At 32.2% G+C, this 16,357-nt stretch overlaps 1 protein-coding gene across 1 annotated transcript in view; it reads left to right on the top strand.

Annotated features, from left to right (window-relative positions):
- The first annotated feature begins 691 nt into the window (after positions 1 to 691).
- LOC128994640 (uncharacterized) overlaps positions 692 to 16,357 on the top strand; it is a 41,547-nt gene continuing 25,881 nt past the window's right edge. The window contains exons 1-2 of the mRNA XM_054419325.1: positions 692 to 798; positions 3,010 to 3,402. Of these exons, the coding sequence (XP_054275300.1) occupies positions 787 to 798; positions 3,010 to 3,402 (405 nt within the window). The 5' untranslated portion in view covers positions 692 to 786. The remainder of the gene's footprint in view (positions 799 to 3,009; positions 3,403 to 16,357) is intronic.

Here is a 16,357-nt window from a genome sequence, read left to right as displayed (position 1 = left end):
TTTATGTTCCATTTGTCTATATATTTATTTGGTTAATAACCTTTAATAATGATAAAAAATTAGACTATACTGATATGATATAACATCGTTTTATAAACTAGTTATCTAAGACTGAAAAGGTAATTGTGTAAAGACAGTACAAAAACAATACAAGTTACTGCTTCATTCTTTATCCTTCAATGTTCAAGCGTTTCTTTTATACATATTAGGGTGTAAAATGAATCTTATTTTGAATGCTGTATTAATTGTATTTTGTATTCATCCATTTAAATATTCGATTTGTCTCGATGTGTACAAACTACTAACAATTGAAGATACATCTTTGTCCAGGGTTTGCTCATGTTAAGAGGGGGTTGACGACGCCCATACAAGTGCGCCCATACATGCGTAAAATACAAGTGCGTCCATAAACACAAAGTAGTCTGTTAATAGCATTGCTACAATGGACATCAATAATTTACGTTATTAGATATTCAAATGAAGGCAATGTCTGGCATATAGAAAATGAGGAATAAGAGATATAAAAAAAATACGCCGAGTCAATTATATTGCCCTTGCTCCAGAGACGCCTTTAGAGATTGGCCAAAGGAAGTGTTTGGTCTCCCATACTGAGCATCTCGCATGTGTTGGTGTGTGTGTGTGTGTTTTGTTTGTACATATAGGCTAGTGTGTGTACTTGTGCGTACGTAACTTACCTCAGAACCGGTCGCCTTTGCAGGGAGACAGGCCTTGAGGCTTTGTATTTAAAGGATTGTCACATATTGGGTGGGACAGTCGCAGAACATCATGCAGTCCCTGGTAAGTTTACACTAACCCTTTGCCATTGAATCACATTTTAATTTTTACAATTATTTTTCCCTTCAGAAAACAAGTTACATTATAAAATTATTAAAACACATTGTATAAACAATAAACATCTTGCTCTTTGTTCGTAAACAGTTTTAGTCCAAGTTAATTACCTGTTAATAAGGTAAAATGAGAAACAATATTATTGAAATTGATATTTTAGTCAGTATTTTAGTTTCTACGTGTTTTATATTTACAGGAATACATTTTAATTCCTACCTTTGTAAACAGTTTGTTTTTATTTTACTTCATCAAGCTATATTACTTTATTGAAACCTAAATATCACTTACTCTAATGCATATAGATAGCATAGCCTTGTTTGTGATAACTATTTTATTACTATTTTTATCGCTATCAACTGCAAAGGTAAAATAGCCTACTTAAGGCTTCTTTAAGAGCTGAACTTGGTAAAACTGCTGTTCCAATACTAAACAAAGTTCAACATGTGCATGGGCACTTTTATCAATGAAAGATTAAATACGCAGTACAGGTATATTTTCTTATTTGCTACGATAGGCCCATAACCAAACAAAAATCATTATTTTCGTGTTTAAATGTATAGTTAAAGTATATTTTGTTACCAATGGCAAAACTGTGCACAACATTTACATAAAACCATAGCATATGTTATGAATGTATGTACATTTTGTTTTACGCTAACTGACTTCGTGACTTCAGTACAACCTACTGTCTAATCTACTGTCAATGAATACTTGATAATATCCATTGAAAATCCTTATTTACAAAATATTTTTACAAAACAATAACATAAAATTAGATATCAGTAATATAAAAAAGATAATTGTCTTGATAATTAAACTCAATTAATAATTTTACATGCTCTAGCATAACTACCATGTTCAGATAGCAAACAAGAAATTTGATAGTCAGCTTGAATAGAGCCGATACACATTGATCAAAGTTTACGTTAGCTGAAGACCTAGGCCTATGTAGTTTTAGTATCAATTTAATTGTCTTAATAATACCCTTAGTTTACTGACAATTATTCAGTTAGCGTAAAACAAAATGTACATACATTCATAACATATGCTATGGTTTTATGTAAATGTTGTGCACAGTGTGTCCCCGAATTCACTACCGACATTTTAAGGAATCATTTCTGAACGAAAGACAAACTTGTCTTTAAAAATTTACGGTTGCAATTTAGTTTTTATGTACTAAATCTTCAAAACCCCCAAGTTAACCGTAGCCCCCATTTTGTCTATTTACGAAAATGTAGTTTACTAGTGGTTTTGCCCGTGCGTCGCAACGGGATTAGAATACTTTAGCGAATAACGTGGGTCTCTAATATACAATAAAAACTGTGACACACAATTACCATACAAATTATACAGGTAACTCTCAATCGTAATTACTGCTTACATATATAATGAGAATAAATATATTAACTCAGGTAAAAAGTAAACAAACAAACTAACTCTTAATGTGATTTTTAAATAGTTATATCTAGATGTGGCACTAAATAATTATGTCCATTAAATGAACCTTATGTTATACATATCAATAATAATGTTTTGAATAAATAACCTAGGTAATTTCTTTCTACAAGTGTGTGTAGTAGTACAATATTTCTATGAGCATGTCTAAAAACTTCTTTATTATTTGGATGAGTTTATTGTTATGATTATAGCTGCATGAGACACGTCTCCTCAAATCATAATGATCTTTAGAAAATTATTGTTGTAAAATGAAATTTATGTTCAAATATAAGTCAACGGTGATTAGGGAACCTGTTGCTCGAAACCGGACATATTGATTAATGTTGGAGTAAAGGCTTTAATAAATGGTCATTATAAAGAAAAGCACAATATGCTCGATAAATAATATTTACGATTTATAATAAGAAATTTATAATATTTTATAAATATATTACTATTATTAATTATTGTTTATAATAATACATTTAATATTTATTAAAATCATACCTAATCTATACTGGTGGATGGGTATGGATGAGGTATTATTTTTAATCTTTGATTTAACATGTTTTCAGTAGTAAATAAAATAAAACAAAAGATGTGCTCCTATGTTTCAGAAAACTATATAAACTCCGAAAACTTGAGATCACATGAAGCACTAACCATTTTACCATCAACGTACCATGAAAGTGTGTATAGTGTATGAGTTTGCTACTGTTGCAGGTTGCATTACTGTTGGCGATAGTGAGTGTGAGCGTAGTGTCCGCTAGCGGGTGGTGGCCTGGCGCTGGCTATCCCTACGGCTACTCTCACTACCCCGGAGCTCTAGCTGCCCCTGTGGTTCTTCCCTCGGGCTACCTAGCAGACACTCCTGAGGTTGCCCACGCCAAGGCTATTCACGCTGCTCGCCTCGCCTCCGCTGGGGCCGCCGCCGGTGCCGTCCCCGTCGTCACCCCTGCAGGCTACATCGCTGACACCCCAGAGGTCGCCGCCGCTAAGGCCAAGCACTTCGCTGAGCTCGCCAAGGCTGGAGGTCATGTCCCGTACGTCCCCTACGCACCCTACGCGTACGCCCACGGGTACGAGGGCCAGTATGTACCTGATCACAACGGATGGTAGAGATTAATTTGTAATTTTGTATATAAAGGTTTATACCTATGTGAATAAATCCTTTCCTTAATTTTATTGGAATTTATTTCCCTTTTTCTTATATTATGGATTTACAGTGGAACGTGTTCAATTGCTTAAAAAAAGTTATTCTATCACCATTAATTAACCAGTAAAAGTGTCTATATCCAACATGTAATACATATAAAATTTCATCAATGACTTTTTACTATTGAACTCACTATGTATTTATTATAGAAAGAAATTCGTTTGTCAGAAAACACATGGTTACTTTTGCATGAATACATTAATTATTAGGTATTATGAATGTAGTGCCTAAAATATATGTGACCAAGAGGCCCGCGTCTAAGAAATCTACCTGTTACACACATCATATTTATGTTATAACATAAACATATGACATATGTCATATGTCATATGGATAACATATGTTAAAGTATTAGTAAAAAAGATTTATGGGAACTTAAATTCTAGCATCACTAACAACACAGTTGTGTAATCTAAATGAGGGTTTCATTGGTGTTGTGGAAACGAGCAAACAGTTTTGACCTTTTTATGTTCACCAACCGTCTGAGATTTAACCCTAGTATTATACGCGATAACTTGAGTAATTTTTGTCCGATTTTGATGAAATTTGGTTTAAAGGTGTAAGGCAGGATAAACTTGAATGAGTTCGCGAACCAGTATGATCGGACCATGGGAACGGGGTTTTACGGGGGGTTTTATGGGGTAAAAATTGGTTTTTCTAATTTTTAACCATCAAAACACAAAATTTCCCAATTTATCTCTAGACCCTTTTAAAGAGCTTAAAAAAACAAATAATTTAGTATATCAAAGTGTTTTTGCATAGTGATTGGTAACGGATAAAATTCAAAAAAACTATAAATTTAAAATTTCCATGTTATTCTTATGGAGACTATTGTAAAATGTTGTAGTTTGCTTGTTTATGGATATATTTTGATCAAACTTGGCTAATTTATTTATTTTATACTAAACTATTAATATTTTACAAAAAATACACTTTATTAGTTTCCTTGTAGCAGCAAACCTAGGTACACATTAAACCTAATGTTATTTAATTAGGTTTAATTAAAAATCAATTCACACAAATGGAAATTCGCTTAGTCGGCAGGTTTGCTGCGGCGGGGGTATTATTAATCTATTTCGTACACAGTGGCAGAGTTTTTTTGTGGTTTCATACTCCATGAAACATAACTAAACTGGTGAAATGATCTGTTTCGCCAGCATCTGGTGATGCATATCCCAATACTATATATACCACCTCAGACCTCACAGCTAGTCAATAATTGTCGGTTGATTTTGTGCCACGCTATTTGGAGTGTCAGGAGTGGAAATGAAGGTAATTTAATGTTTAATGAGTATTGCCATCTTCATAATACATATAAGTAAAGTTTAAATGTACGTGTAGGTATATTTATATTGGTGTATTATTATATAATAATATATTTGTATTACATGTAGTAAGAATGTTTACAATATTTAATCGGATTAATGTATACTTTAAAATAAATATATCCCTTTTCATGAAATATATCCTAGTATCGCTTATAGTTATCTTATACGGGTAAACATTTTGTTTGGCACAAGGTTAGTTTGCCTTAGAAAAATTCTGTGAAAGGTTTTGAAATACTCTTTGAGACCTTATTTATGTCTTTGGTCCTATTTCAAACATTATTTCAGGTCTTCAGGAAAAAAAGTTTAGTGCAATTTCAGAGAGAACGTTTAACCGTTAAACAGACCTCATAAATGGTTGGTTATTTTCTTATTTGTAATCGCCAACACAAATCTAACTAATGGGCAGTTAACACAAGTACGGATTAAGTCATCCTTTACGACATCCAAGAGTAGCGAATGTTATCTGATAATCTAAGATATCATAATAAAATTATCTTCATACATAATGTCAGTATAAGTTAAGCATACGGTTCTTGTTATTTTTAAATGATGGGCAAAACAAAAGTTTCCTTCGTGGACAACTATGTAGATTGTTTTCATTTTGAAATTATCCTTTTACTGATTTAATTGTTCTTACTACTATAGTGTCTAACTTTAAAGAAAGCAACACATTTATAAATACACAATTAACTTACTTTTAACTAAAATTAATTAAATAGCATATGTTAGTAAATGAAAGAGCATTACCAAAAACGATACAGTTTGGTACCTTCGCTTTTAAGTCTGATAAATTGTTGATATAGCCTATCTAATGACATTAAATGCAAAATCATTTAAGACATACAATTGTGGTTGGACAACTAGTTGTATTGTTCGAATGAGAATCCAGTTGTGCGTGATATCGAAACGAATCGCTGTTTTGAGATGAATTAAAGTTTAGTATAATGGCAATTGCCAGCAATATACCGATAGTAAATTATTATATGTAGTATTACAAGTTGCCAATGGTCGGACACTACACAACAAGGTACTGTGTTGTCCAAGGTCTCTGATACTTTTCTTGTTCTCGACTAGATGGCAGCATTGACTAGTGCGTGCTGTCATTTTCTTAAGATAATCATTTGTGCCATGTTTTATCACGAAACAAACCTATGATCATTTTATGTTGTGATTAATTATTATTTAAATTATATTTAATAACATAATTCAGTGGGTTGCTTATCATTCACATAAAAAAGAGTTTAATACTTTGGAAAGCTATTTTAATTCTGGTTTCGCTTACTAGATGAATGTGTATATTTATCTTGCATCATGGTAACCATTTTTTGTTTACTGTAATAATTAATTACGATGTTAAGAGTTGTTTATGCTGAAAGTTTTTTTTTCAAACGGTAGGTAGACCAGGTTTTATGGGGTAAAAATAGGGTTTATCCATTTTCAACCCACACGACATGAAATTTAAGAATTTTTTATAGACAATTTGTAGAGCATAGAAAAGAAAAACATTTACTATATTGTAGTGTTGTTATATGGTATAAAAAATTCAATATTTGATTTTAAAATCCCCATGCCATTCATATGAAATTTCATTACTAGTTGTAGTTTGCTTGTTTACAGATGTATTTTGATCAAAGTTGCATTAATTTGATTTAGACATTTCACTAAAAAAACACAAATAATAACTTTTTCTGTAACACAAAACCTAAGTAGCAATTAAACCTACTGTCTAAATAGAGAAAATTTCATAAAAAATCAAATGGAATGATAATTGTTAAAGATTTTATTTGTCTGCAGATTTGCTGTATTGGGGGATTTTCGTTAGTATACAAACATAAATATTCTTTGATAAAAAAGTTTTCTCGTGCCCGGCATTTTAACGTTAACATACGTAAATAAGTCTTAACATAGATCAGTTTTGCCATGTATGTTATTATTTAAGTAAACTATAACATTAAAAAAGCATTATTTCTAATTAACATTATTAAAACTTATTTTTCAGGTAAATCGGGTTTATATTGTTCAGTATTGTTCTATTTGTCTATGGCATTACAGTACAAAAAAGTGATTGTATGATATTATACAATAGTTGTATTAAACCATTATTAGTTATAATTAAAAAAAAAAAATTGTGGTGTGTACAGTATACACACTGATTCTTGATCTTTTTGTAGGAGCTCTTTGTAAAACATTGGCTTAAGAGAAATAACAATTGTGTGGCTATTACGGGAGGAAGCTATACAGCCAGAGCCAGTTCTCATTGACCTAGGGACAAATCATTTCTATGTTCTTTAGTAGATCTGCTGCATATGGTGGGTCCCAGCACTCGGTCCAACCACGGGGCCCCAGCATCAACACAACGCTGAACGTCTTTCGAGATTGACCGAGTTTTAACACAGGACTAAAAAGGAGCTCTAACAATGCATTAGACATCAAGCCTAATAATTAGGTGTTTCTGTCAATATTGTTTGGTTGGGTTTAAATTGGACTCCAACAGTAGAATAGATAAAAAATTAAAAATAATTACTTATTTACTGTGACTAATACTGTACAGCTATTAGTCAATACCGGTAAATCAGTTGCGTTATTAAAAATCACACAGTAAATCGCTTAAAACTGGATGCGATCCAACACTTAGCGGCCGATCTCCTACTTTAAAATACTTTGCATTCATTACCCTTGACATATCGATAGAGTCCAGCTGTTAGTGACAAACGCCCGCTGGAACGGATCATAACGCGCTGTTTGGCGGCAGTTATAACTCGAGAGACTCAACTAATTGCTGAGTATTGGCATTGTGAGTCTAATGCCAAGGCAGGTCGGAAAGTTAACCCGCCATATACTGCACTTCTCCTTAACAAGGGGCGACACGAACACTGAACAGACCCAATAATCGTAAATAGCACGGCATTGGTTTGAATAGAAACATCTATTACACGCCATGTTAAAATTCTATTATAGTAGATGTAAGTTAAGTTTATAGTTGTTCATAATAATAGTGAATACAGTATACAGTGTGGTTTTTTAACTTGCTTCTTTATTTATGTAAAAATTACAATAGATAGAGACATGCAGTTTGCGGGAATCGTCTATTGACGTAGGGGCCACAATTGTTGTGGATTTAATACGAATTTCCCATTCATTATTTTTCTTTTTTCAAAAGGGGTACCTTGAAAATTAGAAATGTTTAGTTAAGGGTAGGGGGAGAAAGGGGGTGAATGGGAACTTCACATTAAATTCACAACAATTGGGGCCCCTACGTCAATATACGATTCCCGCAAACTGCATATTTCTTTCTATTGCATTTTTATATAAGTAAAGAAGCAAGTTTAAAAAAACACCCTGTATAAGTAATGTATTACTGGGCAAGACACATGTTCCATGTTGTATAATTGACTAATGGGTTGTATCAATAGCCTCTTTTTGTACACTATTTAATCTAAAAAAAGAATGATTTATTACTACAATCTTGCTTGTCATGAAGGCTATACCACTGACTATACCAGGCCTATGTATTTTTTAATTTTTAAATATGATGGTAAAGATTATTATTTAAATGTTTTGAGGAATGCATATTACTCGTTTGTTCTAGCCAATAAATAAATCTTGGTTTAGATAATTCATTACTAAAATATAACGTGGTTAAATCCTACAGTTAAAGTGGTTGTATATTAACTAAGTTACTTTACACAGTTTCCTAGTCCATAGTACAGCAGGTACTGTTGAGAGTATAGTGGTGAGTAGGCGTGTGTTATTCTACTCAGCTTCCTGCATTCCAATATCGACCCTTGCCCTTACTAGCTGACCACCTCCTCTCGTGGTGATTTGCCAAGCAGACCCTTCACTGTCTCGGTTTGCAGTAAATAAACGTGTTTTTGTTGCGAGTTTTTTGTTTGAAATACAACGATTAGTTGTATGGAATTTAGGCAGTGATACGTAAAGCATAGATTAATTAATAGACCTCTACCTAGGTTCATGAACTCTGACACTTATAAAGTTGTATCGTATGTGCAGAATCTTATGCGGACACGCCCATGTATGGAATGACTTAAGTTTTAAAATTGTGATATTGAAAAATATGAAACCACCTTTTCTTATAGAATGCAAACATAGCTAGATGGAATCATTCAAAATCGAATCTATCAGAATTGAATCAATAATGTGGGTAACAGTTTTTCGAATAAAAACAATGGAAATAAAGACTTCAGACAAGCATTCATCTACAAGGGTAACTATCACAGGTGTTAACACTAATGCACTTATCACCATTATTGAGGAAAGGGTGTGATACATTTGTTGAAGTTGAGTTAGTAGGTTTAGTACATAAAAAAAATATATGATATATGTTTATCTATTTTAATATAAAAGAATTGTAATGCCGGCAAAAAACAATTACATTGGAATGCTATGAAATAATATGTTTCATAGTTCTCTACAGATCTTGGGTCTGGAGCAATTTTAAATCAAACATAAAAGTACATAAACGACAACGAGAAAACAGAGTGACGAGAAAACGACCATAGTTTCAATTATTCAATCATCAACAACAGTTGGCTGTTTAAAAATTTCATAAACAATAAGATTATTATCCCACCTACACTCTAATTCATAACCTTAAAACTGAATTCCACAGTCTAGCACTATTATAATCAAATCTCCACACATAAATCAAGTGATCGACAACTTAGCGGAAAACAATAGCAATTATCGAGCTATCTACAAGTAGGGGCACGAAGTGTAAAGCCATTGTTGAAAGGTCAAAGGTCAGTCTAATGTTGCCTCAAACTGTGATCCGACGGTCAGTCGTGTCGTAGTGTTGAAGTGTAATATTACCTACAATACACGCAACGCAAGTCTGGACGTCGGAACTCCAATGTCAGTTGGACTGTTACTTTCTAATAACAACTTAGCAAGGTTGAAGTTTGATTTGATCAGGCCCGGGGACGCCAAAATATAGCAGGTTTATAAACCGCTTCCATCAAAGAAAACAAATCACTAATACCTGCAAAGATCTGAAAAATGTTTGGGTTATTTTATGTTTTGCAATTTTGTACGTAACCCTGATCATAACAGTCTTGTTGAATTATGACCATTCTTCATCTTATATAGGTGGAAAAAAGTCTCGGGACTGTTATATGTTTATGAAAGTAAACAAGATGAAACTATTTTTTAATTTTTTATACAAAATTAATAAGTAATAAAATTATCTTAACCAATTATTCAGTAACACGCTACCTCCTCAGGGGAGTCAGTATGAACTCAAACAAACAACCTAGTCAAAAAGGCACCATATCGAATCAGCCATCTTCACTCAGATGTTCTTTTGAGCTTAAATATGCAGCATCGTAGTCTACTAATAAATATATTTACTTTGATGTGCATAGGTTTATGATTTTCTTCAGAATTCTAGCGGACGCCCTGGGAGGGGGGTAGCTTATAATAGCATTGCGAATTCAATGAATCGTTGAAAAGATGTCATTTTAGAAAAAAAATTTTAGTGCCATACTATTTTAGTTACTACTGTGTACCGAGTTTTGATGCTCTTTAGTATTTTTTGAAATAGTTAAGTGACCCGGGACTTTTTTCCACCCTGTATATTCTACAGAAACATCTTACTATGGACTCTGCTGTATTTCAAAGATTGACTGTAAGATCCCAAAGATAAGGTAATATCATATTAACAGTTTGATAGCAAATTTTAACTTCAATATAAACATTTTGCAGACAGGGAATCCTTATATAATGGGTAGCCAAAAAAATCTGATTAGGTTGTTAAAGAAAGAAAACTAGTTCAGTATCTATAGTAATATGTTAAAATTTAAAGTAGGCTAACCAATATGTTTAGTTATAAATATTTTGTATAACATTTTCCCTCCAATAACCCTATATATGTATTTTTTACTCTTGGTAAGAGATAATGATGGTAAATTTAAAGTTTACATATAGTTTATTATTGGATATACGTTCATGACAAAATCAGCATTATATAATCCAACTTACTACTTTCAAATGCACCCAGATATTAAACTGCACTACGTTGGTTCGTTAAAATTTTTATTTCTCATGGATCCAAGTATACGGATCATGTAAATTTGTTTATCAACATCAAACAATTGCTTTATACATAATATGGAATATGTTCTTCCTTTAAATGCAACAAACTAATATTGAACCAAGAAATTGATTAACTTTTTACGGTCGCCTTGTGTAGGTGGTTTTGATTGGGCATTGCTAGAAAATGCTTACATAACGTATAAAAAAATATTAATTAACCGATGCAGTTCCAATATTTGCAAACGAAGTGATGCTCATTTTGTCTACTTCATTCGAGCAAAACTCGACAGAATTATTTTAAGCTGGACAACGCCTAGCCTGATCTAAGAATGTCGATTAGGGTTTTCCAGAAATTTAAATTTTCTTCGAGTAACTGAAGACCTCGAGATGTGATCTGTATAAGTACTTTTATGGACTTAATGAAGGATACCTTATAGTGATGGAGATAATAATTTATTTTCTGTACCTGTTCAGATGTTATCCGTCGGTCCGAAGGCAAAGGTCACTTGTTCAGCTGACACTACATAGGTTATATCACATTATCAAAGCCTTAACTCATTCTGTATTGCTATTGTCTATTGTTATGTTATGCTGCAGAGTCTGATAACTAATATATTTATGGTTGTTGGTTGTTGTGTTTAACTGATTTACGCACTTTTAGTAAGGTGGTAGTATTTTATAGAAGCCCTAAACAATCTGAAAAAGCATAAGCATTGATATATAAATATCAATACAAGTATTTTTATGTGGAGGAAAATTATACCTGTCATAGAAAATTAATTTACCTATTTACCTTACAGCTTCAAGTATTGCGACTGCCTTTTACAAATACAGTAGCTTTTTACAAAGCTTGTGTGAAGGAATAGTTTTCCCCTCAAGACTATTTCGTTGAAAACTACATTTACAATTTTGACTTATTTGCAAATAGATAGGTAATTTGTATTCTCAGTGGTTAATTTCGTTTAACTTATTGTCTTCTGACATACGATAATTTTCTAATGTTCATGGCCCACCATCTGAATCTACTGGTGATTCATACTTGTTGGTAACTTTAAGTTATAGAAAGGATAAGTTTAATGATAAAGTTTATTGATAAGGGAAAGATATTGCATTTGTCTAAAGTAATTGTTTCCCTATACACAAAATAATATGGTCATGCAAAAGTATGGCTAATCCCTCTAAAAATGTTCAATGTGTAAACCAGTATTATCAAACTCTGCACACTTTTATATAGCATAAAGGTGCACTTTTTCGTAGGTATGAAAATTTGCCCGTGATCCCTAAACAAGGTATTTTGGGAGCAACTAAAAATATTTAATATTAAAGCCCCGTTGAGTGATACTTTTTTAAGGTAATATGAAAGAAGAAAAGTAGCAAAAACAAAAGATACCTATCACAACCCAGTACAAAATAGTGGTTATTTTTAAATTTTCATTGGTCTGAGAAACCTACGTAAATGTAATTTGATGTATTTTAAAATGACTGCTACGATGTACTGGGTGTAAGACTTCTAGTTTATTGCTGGTATTCTTATTTAATAAGTTTCTTTAAAGGTGTAATTTGGAGGGGCTTTATAAAAAAATTATAAGCTGCCCCTAAAATACCTCATTTTGGGTCCCGGACAAACTTATACAGGGTGTCCCGGAACTCTCTACCAATATTTTAGGGCATTGCTCCTGGGTAAGAAACATAACTAAATATCATATTTAAACTGTCCGGAAGTCCTTAGTTACTCACACAGCCGCCACTTTGTTTTTTTCAGTTATACATTTTTTTCTAAAGAATGATTAAACATACGAAATGGAAACTTTGCACAAACATTTATGACAACTAAACAAAGCTACCAAAAAATTATCACGATTATTCAAATTCATAAAACAAAATGGCGGCCATTTAAAATTTTTGTAAAATCAATGGTTTTTGAGTTATTTAAGAAAGAAAATTTTAAATGGCCGCCATTTTGTTTTATGAATTTGAAAAATCGTCATAATTTTTTTGTAGCTTTTTCTAGTTGTCATAAATGTTTGTGCAAAGTTTCCATTTCGTATGTTTAACCATTCTTTAGAAAAAAATGTATAACTGAAAAAAACAAAATGGCGGCTGTGTGAGTAACTAAGGACTTCTGGACAATTTAAATATGATATTTAGGTACGTTTCTTACCCAGGATCAATGCCCAAAAATATTAGTAGAGAGTTCTGGGACACCCTGTATAAACCAAAACGTGCACGTTTATGTCATATAAAGGTTTGCAGAGTAAGTTTTTTTACTGTAATTTACAGAAACTTTGGGAGGGATTAGCATAATGCACTTGTTTATTTTATTTATTTTCGTCTTGTCTTTTTTCCCGCGAGATTCTTAAATATAATAACACCATGGACGCGAATACCTCTTAACTATAGTTTTCCTTTGTTTGAACACATTATACTTTTATGTTACCCATTAGTTTGATGTCTCTTATGTTCTTGAGATTTTTTGTAGATGACTCCAGATACCATATCTGCATCGCACTCGCAGTTACTTTGTTATCTGATCGGCTGACGTTCGGGTGTTCAGTCCCTCACGTAGTAGCTAGCCTTGGCCTCGGCTTGAAATTTGCTTGCTATTCGATACGGGTTCTCTAAATTTAACAAGCCCTCTGTTACTGATGGCAATTATAACTTCGTAGAATATAAGTGTATAGCCCCTATAATAGTTAATCATAGTATGAAAGATTTACGTACAATGGTAGTTCAAAACTGTTGCGTTTTATAAATTTGTTAATAAGAATAAGTTACTAACTAAGACATATTTAACAGTCAATACTGTATATCTTCAGATCTCTATTTTTTAGGTGGCAAGTACTAAGAATGTACAGATTATTAAATTCAAACATGCTTCTATTTGCCTTTTATTCTAAAGTATAGGTTGAAAGATTGTCATAATAGTTGAGCAACATAAGTATTTTGTGTGCCGATAGTTTTCTGTCCCACTGCCTCACAGATTATATGATTGTTCCCGCCTCCCTATGCCCCCTTAGATTTATCATTCGTATGCCATTATTATTCATATTTTCCGTGTTATTTATGAGGAGGGCTTGTTATTGTTTGCTATTTGCTTCTTATCAAATCATCCTTTATTAATTTTATAAAAAATATACTTGCATAGTGTTAATAGTACTAAGAATATTAACATAGATAATATAAACCGTACAAGAGTCAGCGGAAAAATTCGTTGGCCTAATAGCAACAGTTGTTTGATAAAAACTTAAATACATGTTTTTAAATAACCTGAGGGAAGGTGCATAATTAATGGAATCAGGCAGGTTATTATAAAATTTAATACCAGAGCAGTGGGGCGAAAATTCAAAAGTAGAAGATTTGTGTTTGGGATACGTAAGGCAGTCTTTGTGTCTGGTGTCATAATGTGGTTGTCTGAACTAACAGAAAATTTAGAATTATTTTTTTTTATAAACATTAGTAAATGATAGATGTAAGTAGATATAATAGGACAATATGACCCCACTTTCGGCGTTTTAGAGGCACTTTTAGGGCACTTTTTATAGGGGAAAAATGAGAAAAAAATGGAAGAGCTTTTTTTGGCCACTTTTTTTAAAGACCCAGCTCTCGACCTATACACCCCTATATAAATTTTCTACTTTTGTTAATACTAAAAATCACGTCTGGAATATGGCTCATTTTTTGGCCACTTTTTTAAAAGACTTGGATCTCGTCCAATACAAGCCTATATAAATGTTCAAACTCTATTAAAATTTCAAATCCACATCCATTCCCATGTATATTTTCAAAATCATGTGAGGTTTGTGCGTGAACTCGGGCATGCTTATGGCTATGCGTAAACTATGCCTGACTCAAATGAATGACTGTGAGTGTAACCTAATGACCCCAATCAAAACCAATTGTCAACATTCTCTGCCTGTCTGGCGCCAGTCTGTCTGGGGCAGGTTTAGACAATTGCCAAATATGTTTGATTGATTGACCTCAATTATTCAATTGTTCAATTTCAGTTTGTTCAATTTCCATTGTTAAGTTCTAAATTAATTTAGACAATTTTGTGGTATATAAGGGGGGCATTCTACGGAATCATCACTAACTCTTCCACCTGGATCTTCTTGTTATGGTAAGTCTTTGACATCTAAGCTAGACTAATGTAATATGTTGTCGCGTGTCGGGTCATGGGATCAATTGGTGATGTAATTGATGCTTGTAGGCTACTCATACTCTGTATTTCTTTTAACTTAGGAGTGTAGCTAATTTCCCGAGTCCATTTTTAAAAACTTAGCCGAATTGAGTCACTAAGGAACTTATAAAAATGTATATAAATCTATTTTTAAACACTTAGAGTATTTTGAACAGTCACTAAGGAACTTAAAATGTATATAAGTCTATTGTAAAAAACTTAGCCAAATTCACTCATGAGGGGGACTTTGAGTCAAAAGTTTGCACAAGTTATTATTTAAAAACTTAGCCAAACTTCACGCACTGGGGAACTTTGAGTCAAAATGTGTACAAGTTATTATTAAAAAACTTAGCCGAATTATACTCACTATATAATTTTGTCAAGTCCCTTTTAACATAGGTAACATAGTCTTCTCTATAACTAACACTCACTCTGTATATATGTAGACTCAGTATTCTGAATTGCTAAAAAGTATTTTTATTTAAGATTTTGGATTTAGTTTTGATTTAGAAAATTACAATTGCCAAATCTTATTGTATTAAATTGTTTTGAATATTAAAATTTAAAATTTTGATTTAAATTATTATTTCCCATTAATTGAAATTGTCTAAAATGTAATTTCCACCATATAGAACATGCTAACTTAGTTTTTTTAGTTACATGTCAACTGTGTGCTGCTTCTCTATACAAAAAAGTAACTTATTTTGTTATTACTATTTTTAAGTGAGTCAAAAATATATACAAGTTATTTTTTAAAACTTAGCCAAATTCACTCACGGGGGGAACTTTGAGTCAAAAGTGTGCACAAGTTATTATTTAAAAACTTAGCCAAACTCACTCACGGGGGGACTTTGAGTCAAAAGTGTGCACAAGTTATTATTTAAAAACATAGCCAAATTTTATGCACCGGGGGACTTTGAGTCTAAAGTGTGTACAAGTTATTATTTAAAAACTTAGCTGAATTATACTATATAATTTTGTCAAGTCCCCTTTAAAATAGGTAACACTCACTCTGTATATATGTAGACTCAGCAATCTGAATTGCTAAAAAGTATTTTTTATTTAAGATTTTGGATTTAGTTTTGATTTAGAAAATTACAATTGCCAAATCTTATTGTATGAAATTGTTTTGAATATTAAAATATAAAATTCTAATTCAAATTATTATTTCTCATGAATTGAAATTGTCAAAATGTAATTTCTACTATATAGAAGATGCCAACCTATTTTTTAATTACATATATAAAAATGAAGACTACATGTCAACATTGTTTTGCATCGCTCTCCAAAAAAAGCAAC

This window comes from Macrosteles quadrilineatus, unplaced genomic scaffold, assembly GCF_028750875.1.
Source record: "Macrosteles quadrilineatus isolate MER2022 unplaced genomic scaffold, UCM_ALF_1.0 Scaffold_1__1_contigs__length_201487025, whole genome shotgun sequence".
NCBI classification, from domain to species: Eukaryota; Metazoa; Arthropoda; class Insecta; order Hemiptera; family Cicadellidae; genus Macrosteles; species Macrosteles quadrilineatus.
The sequence above is the reverse complement of the archived record's forward strand: the minus strand, read 5'-3'. Positions and strand labels throughout refer to the sequence as shown.